Below are 7,536 nucleotides of genomic sequence, written 5' to 3'. Positions count from 1 at the left end.
TACTTTTATTTTTTATTTAGAATTTTATTTTATTTTTTTAATTATTATAACCCTTACTGTTTTTTCATGCATAATGCTTTCAATCTTGTAACTATACTTATGGTTTAAAAAGTTGATACTAAAAAATTAAATTTGAAATGAAGAATTTGACAGGAATAAATAAGAACGACAAATTTATCAAGAGTTTTAGCAAACAGAGAGGATGAAGCAATTCTAAATAAGAGTGTGTCTTATTAGTATTGTGGTAGCTTTTATAGCTGTAGTTTGAAAAAAATTATTTTTATAAAAAATACTTTTAGTTGAGGTTGATTTTGTATTTATATGTATGTTTGGGTAAAATTATGGTTGAAATTTAGCTTGAACAAAAAGTAGTTTAATGTGTTTAGTTAAGAATATTTTTAAAATTGAGGTTATAAAATAATTTTAAAAAATATATATTAATATTAATGGGTTTTAATTTAAATATTATAGATTTAACTATTATTATTACATCATGAAATAAATAATACTTTATATAAAATATTTTTTATTATTCCATTCAACTATCTATAATTTCATCTCGTCTAAAATACATCTGATAATTTTCTTGGTTTCTTAAACGTGCAGCAACATAACTTGTAAAATATAATCAAGAATAAAATTAAAATTATAATTAAATTCTGTAAATATTACATCATTAAGTGAATAAAACATAATTAAAAAATAAAAAATATTTTTTTATTTTACTAAGTTAGACCCGCTTCAATATATTTTATGTATTGAACTGAACCCGTCCGACCACAATAATAAAACTATGCTCCCCTATAGCAGTTTTCACTATTCAATGAAGTATAAAAACTGCTGCACTGTTCCATAAACAATAAAGGCATGCTATACTGTTTACTCAACAGTATAGAATGGTTTCCTTTTATCCATAAAAAAACAGCAATTTTTTTTTCTATGTTTCATATACAATTTACTGTAAAATTCATGTACAATAAATTATTTTTTTTCTTAATCAAACATTTACGAGCTAAACGGCCACGAAATTAAAGTGTAATGAATATACATGTAGTCATCTCGACTGCGGACCACACAAAATCCTTTTTACCGCTTTGACTGCGCCGGCCTCCTTTGAAAAACCACACCCTCCTGCTCCTCCTTGCTCCCCTCTCTTGCATTTCTCAGTTTAGGGTTTGAATTTACTCCTCCCATGGCTTCCATTTCCACCACCCCGAAATTCTCCGTCTCTCAAATCTCCCTCAACAGATTTCTTTTCTCTCCGAACACCCCAAAACTCTCTTTTCCTCCTTCCATTTCCTTCCCTTCCACTTCCACTTCCCTCCACAAAACCAAAACAATCACCTCCTCACTACCCTCCTCTTCCTCCCCCTCCCCCACCCGCCCTGTCTACGTCCCCAACAAAATCCCAGACCCCAATTACGTCCGCATTTTCGATACCACTCTTCGTGATGGAGAACAATCCCCTGGCGCAACACTCACTTCCAAAGAAAAGCTTGACATTGCTCGCCAGTTGGCTAAACTAGGGGTTGATATAATCGAGGCTGGATTCCCTGCTGCTTCAAAAGATGATTTTGAAGCTGTTAAAATGATTGCTAATGAAGTTGGGAATCAAGTTGACAGTGAAGGCTATGTTCCTGTTATTTGTGGGTTGTCTAGGTGTAACGAGAAGGATATTAGGGCTGCCTGGGAGGCTGTTAAGAATGCAAAAAGACCGAGGATTCATACTTTTATTGCCACCAGTGGGATTCATATGGAGTATAAGTTGAGGAAGAGTAAAGAAGAGGTTGTGGAAATTGCATCAAGTATGGTTAGATTTGCTAGGAGTTTGGGTTGTGATGATGTTGAGTTTAGCCCTGAAGACGCTGGCAGGTTTGAACTTTTGGGTTTTGAGTTTTTTGTTTCTGTTTTCAATTTTGTTTGCTCAATTTCTGATATAATTCTTTGGGGTTTATGGATACAGAGAAGCGACAGAACATGTTTATGTTATTGATGAGTGTAAATGAAGCATAGCCACTGTTTTTTCAATCTTATTTCTTTAGTTTCGAAGGCTGTGAATGGTTTTGGGGTTTTATTTTTGTGAACAGCATTTTGTTGCATACAGACTTGTTTTTTGGTCATTGGATGATCTAATTCAGGGTCGAATTGTGTGTGTGTGTGTGTGTTTATTGTTAGATTTGAGATCCTACTGTTAGAAAATGGATGTGAAAGTGAAAATGCTTTTATTAGTGTACCTGCTTGCGTTAGAAATTTCAATGAATCTATATTTTGTTCTAGAGCTGGTTTCCTTATTTCTTGTATGACTGTTTGAATTGAATGCTGGTGTTTTTATTGTTTTGAGTTGAATTTTATGTTTACATGACTGCATTTAATCTTCAAATATTTTGTAATTTTGATCCTAAACCAGATCAGAGAGAGAGTTTTTATATCATATATTGGGTGAGGTTATCAAAGCTGGGGCAACAACTTTGAATATACCTGATACAGTCGGAATAAATACTCCTAGTGAGTTTGGACAATTGATTGCTGATATAAAAGCAAACACTCCTGGCATTGAAAATGTTATCATTTCAACGCATTGTCAAAATGATCTTGGGCTTTCTACTGCCAACACTTTATCGGTATGCCAATGACATTTTCTATTCTATTTAATCCCTGTTGATTTAAAATTGAATCGCACTCACACTGTAACTTTTAATAAATCCAGGGGGCATGTGCAGGTGCAAGACAAGTGGAAGTGACAATCAATGGCATCGGTGAAAGAGCTGGAAATGCTTCATTGGAGGAGGTAAAAGCTTTTCTTGTATATCCTTTTTTTGCATGATGAAAAAGGCTTTCGTCACTGATTTAGCTGATGAAAATTGCACTACACTTTCCCTGAAAACAGTTTTCCCAATTCTTGAGAAAGGAATTTTCAAATTGCCTGTACGAGAATAAAGTTGTCACTATTAATGTTTTCTTATGGATAGCCTGAGAACAGACCTAGGGATGATCAACATGAGGACTGCTTTCTTAGATTTTTTTTTTATTTGGACTGTTTATATGACATGTTCCATCTTAATGTTTTAAAGAATACATATCGTCTGTAGAGACAGATAAGGCCATTTGTTGTGGCTCAATTTGTACCATCTTCCTTTCTCTTTTTTCCTTGGTCTTGGTTTTATATGAATGATCTTTACGTTATCATTTGATTGTTGTATAACTAAATTTTCTTTTCTTTTCTTTTTTATGTGACTTTCTGAAGCAGCATTGAAATATTTATGTGACTTTCTGAAGCAGCATTGAAATTTAAGAGATTCTGCTTTTGTATTAATTACTGAAGCATTTGCTTTTAAATTCTGTTCTCCTACCCTTGCTTCTCACCTATGGATATATTTCTTTCCCTTCATTTTTCTTTTGTATACTTATGCTAGTTGCAAATATGTAGGTTGTAATGGTAATTAAATGTCGTGGAGAGCATGTTTTAGGTGGTCTTTATACTGGGATCAATACTCGACACATCACTATGGCAAGCAAGATGGTATTCTTTCTGTGCTCCGCTTCGCATTTTCCTGGTTTGCATTCTGTTGTTTATAAAATATGATTTTCATGATGCTTGACATTATTCTTTAGGTAGAAGAGTACACAGGGTTGCATGTGCAGCCACACAAGGCTATTGTTGGAGCTAATGCTTTTGCTCATGAAAGTGGCATACATCAGGTTGGTATTATTGCACTTTCAGTGAGCATGGATGCTGTTTTTATCAATTCACTGTTAACTTACCTTACCTGTACTATGTTGCCAATACATGTTATTTAGGTGCTTGTTCACTTATGCAATCTGAGTGTAGTTACAATTGGATCCACTGTAGAACTTTCTTCTCATTCTCAAAATGGATTAATTAAGATGAGACATGCAAATGAATGTGCAAGTTATCAAATTTTGTAAGTGTCTAAATAAGAGGCTTAAACTTTTCATTGGTTCTCTCACATTTTTTTAGCTTCTCATTAAAACGCTATGTTCAGAGTTTTTTACATGTCTTCTCAATTATCTTTTGATTTATAGTTATTTTCTTTGAAGCTGCACGGTACTGGCCCTGGGTGTCTTGATCTTTTTGTTTAGATTATATGTGTTCCCTTGAATACTCATTAATCATGGAATATTAGAGTGATGCTTTTTGGAAATTTATTTGGTTTACTGTGATATATTCTAAGTATAATTTGTGTTTTCAAGGATGGGATGCTGAAACACAAAAGTACATATGAGATTATCTCACCTGAAGATATTGGGCTTGAACGTTCCAATGATGCTGGAATTGTCCTTGGAAAACTTAGGTGCCATTCTTCAAAATCTTCTAATTCTACTGTCAATAGTTAGTCTTCCTATATTGCCATTGATGCCTTATTACCTTTGAATGGAAAACTAATTTTTCTTTGTAGTTTCATTATTTCCACAATGCTTGAAAATTTCATATACGTGATTTGGAATGGGCTTAATTGATTCTAATTTGTTGCCCATGTAAATGAGCAAACCAATAACCCATGTTTATCCACCACTTCATATTAGAGATAGGCATCCTTCTTGATATTTCGCTGTTCTTATATTTATGTGGTTTAGTTAAGATGGACTCTATAATTGATTCATTATTTGCTTTTGTTTTATTCATATGTTCTTTATAATCATGGCATTTTCTTTGTTGTTTTAATGCTGAAGTGGGCGGCATGCTTTGAAAGATCGACTAAATGAGGTATGCAAAGATTTGCAGATGTTAAGAGTTCACTGGATTTCCTGATTCTCTGAGTTGTGCTATAACAGTTTTTTATTTTTGCTTCTATCAGCTTGGTTATGAGCTGGATGATGCACAACTTGGCAATATATTTTGGCGTTTCAAGGCTGTAGCTGAAACGAAAAAGGTGAACTAGTGATGAATTTTAGCATCCTTTTGTGATGCCCTCAAGTTTATATATTACTTTCACAAAGTGCATCTTTAAATAAAAGTTGAGGATTGCTTTTCTAGTGATGTCTTGTCATATTTTCCTGTCTTAAACTGCCTTTTCGATTATCACTATGATCTTGCAAAAGTGGAAGATCTTGTGCTGGTTGTAGCTTTCTCTGCTCTAAATGTTGAGACTTGAGACAATAAATCAGGAGAAACTTTTGGAGCTAGGTATACCCTGTTTGTGAAAAATATATAATAGCATGAGTTGCATTTATGTTTGATCATAAGACACTCCTGGTGGGAGTGAGACTCGTAGAAAACCATGATATTCTAACAATTTTCGTTTTTTCATTCTGTCTTCAAATTTTCCCCACCCCCTGAAGCAAACACATCCCAAGCTTTTTGTTGTTAAAAGGCTTAGGTAAAACAATGATGGTTAGATTGATGAGTACTTTATGATGAAAGATAGTGGCATTAAAGTAGAGAATTTGAAGATTCCTAGCCTTACATGCAGCAGATTGCCTTGACAATCTGGCATGGCTGTCTTGTTTAATGGATGTTGGCATTAGAATTTTTTTTTATTAAAGTGAGGTCTTTTAATCTTGCTTTCTTGAAAAGGAAGTAAACCATGCATGGGAGGCTTTTTTGGGAATGTCTTCTTTATTTGTTGGCTTAATTTAAATTGCTGATGCTCTAGAGAGTTACGGATGCTGATCTGATAGCATTGGTGTCAGACGAAGTATTTCAGCCAGAAAATGTTTGGAAGCTGCATGATTTGCAGGTGAGTTTAAATTTAATTTCAGCTGGTTCATCTTTTCATTTCATATGATGTTTCAACCGCATTCTAATCAATCTGAATGAACTTGACACACAGGTTACTTGTGGAACCCTTGGTCTTTCAACTGCAACTGTTAAACTCCTAAGTGCTGATGGGGAAGAACATGTTGCATGTTCTCTTGGAACCGGGCCTGTAGATTCAGCTTACAAGGCTGTTGACCTCATTGTGAAGGTTGGATATACACAAAATTACTTCTCTACATTGCCAGAATTTCCATTTCATTTTGAAAAATTATGTCTTTATCAAATTTTAGAACAGGGTTCTAAACTTGATTCATCTTTAAGTTTGCTTTTCCTTGAATTTTTTTTTTTTGGTTTGCCCACCAGTTTCCTACCCCAGTTGCCTTTTTGTTTGGTAAGGGGTAAGGTCACAGTGGAATTATTTACAGTTGATTGTTATTGGAATTTTTTTAGTGTTAATATGCTGTAAAGACTTTATGGTATGCTTTAGACTGGTGCCTGAGTTTTTTATGTGCTTGATATTCTTAGGGGCTGTGGATCCTTTTTTTTTTTTTAAATGAAGGTCATGGACTTTGTGTTGTCTGACAACCTTCCCATTCCAAATGCATATATTTGCTTTTGCTAAGGTGTGATGATTATTTACTAAAATTGGTACCCTCGTGTCCAATTTTCTATATATACAGGAACCAGTAACACTTCTTGAGTACTCCATGAATGCTGTTACAGAAGGCATTGATGCGATAGCCACTACCCGTGTTGTAATTCGTGGGGAGAACCAACATGCACCGACCCATGCTTTAACAGATGAACCCTTTCAACGGACATTTAGGTACAGTAGCACATCTTAGTGTTGCATTATTTTGAGTTGATGTGTCTGTTTTGTGACTTTATTGACTAATGAAAAAAAAAATTATTTGTTTTCTTTTGTGCAGTGGATCTGGGGCGGGAATGGATATTGTTGTTTCTAGTGTCAAGGCTTATATTGGTGCATTAAATAAGATGTTAGCTTTTAAGCAGCAGCCATCCATGAAAAGGGTTTCTACAGAAAGAACTCCTGTGTCTGCTTGAAGAAGCATTTGAACTCATCTCTCCTGCGTGGTATATATCAAACTAAACTCCTTCATTTTACTTTCAAAAGCGAGCGAGAATATATTTTAGAATGTAAAATGTTTGAAGATATAAAATTGTCTGTAAGACCGAAAACCTGTCAATGGATTTTGGTCGTAGTTTTGTGAAAGAACTTGTTTTGAAGAGGTTTGAGAACTCTTCATTCCTGTGTTGTTCATGTCAAACCGCCACATCTGTCTTGCAAAAGCGGGGGGGAATGTTGAATAGCATGTAAAAAGTTTGAAGGTGGGATTGTCATCATGCCTGAAAACCCTGTTGGTGTTAGCGGTATGTTTTATTTCAATGCTTCAGATGACGTACTTGATCTTTTTGTGTTGTTGAAACTTGTAATAGGAAGAGGTAAACACTCAGACTCAAACAGTTCTTTGTTTCCTTTTTCTTTTCCTCCCTGTTAATTACTCAGGCCCCAGCTGCCAAAGTGTCTCTGTCTATTACTCTTCCCATCTTCCAAGAGGCAGACAAAGACAATCTATGCTTGGTGCCGGCATTCTTGCCTACAAAATGAGACCTTCAAAACTTGTATGGATGTAAAGGTGCCTCCAAAGAGGGCATAATTTTCTGATCTGATTTCATAATATATAATGACAAAGGAAAGAACAATGGAATAAATCTCCCTTCCTAGCTCTTTGACATCGTAAATTAAACATAGGAGGAAAAATAACATAAAATTTTCTGTTTTGATTCCGCAATAA

General features: G+C 34.6%; 1 protein-coding gene across 1 annotated transcript; it reads left to right on the top strand.

Moving 5' to 3' along the window:
- Nucleotides 1-1,056: 1,056 nt before the first annotated feature.
- Nucleotides 1,057-7,223, top strand: LOC105123857 (2-isopropylmalate synthase 2, chloroplastic-like). Its single transcript, XM_011023614.1, has 12 exons — nucleotides 1,057-1,872; nucleotides 2,408-2,621; nucleotides 2,708-2,788; nucleotides 3,428-3,520; nucleotides 3,613-3,699; nucleotides 4,213-4,313; nucleotides 4,693-4,726; nucleotides 4,818-4,892; nucleotides 5,616-5,699; nucleotides 5,793-5,927; nucleotides 6,400-6,545; nucleotides 6,649-7,223. Exons 1-12 carry the CDS (start codon nucleotides 1,193-1,195, stop codon nucleotides 6,782-6,784), a joined length of 1,866 nt encoding a protein of 621 aa, XP_011021916.1. The 5' UTR covers nucleotides 1,057-1,192; the 3' UTR covers nucleotides 6,785-7,223.
- Nucleotides 7,224-7,536: the final 313 nt, after the last annotated feature.

Source organism: Populus euphratica, unplaced genomic scaffold, assembly GCF_000495115.2.
Source record: "Populus euphratica unplaced genomic scaffold, PopEup_1.0 scaffold12.1, whole genome shotgun sequence".
NCBI classification, from domain to species: Eukaryota; Viridiplantae; Streptophyta; class Magnoliopsida; order Malpighiales; family Salicaceae; genus Populus; species Populus euphratica.
This window is presented reverse-complemented; position numbering and strand designations above follow the sequence as displayed.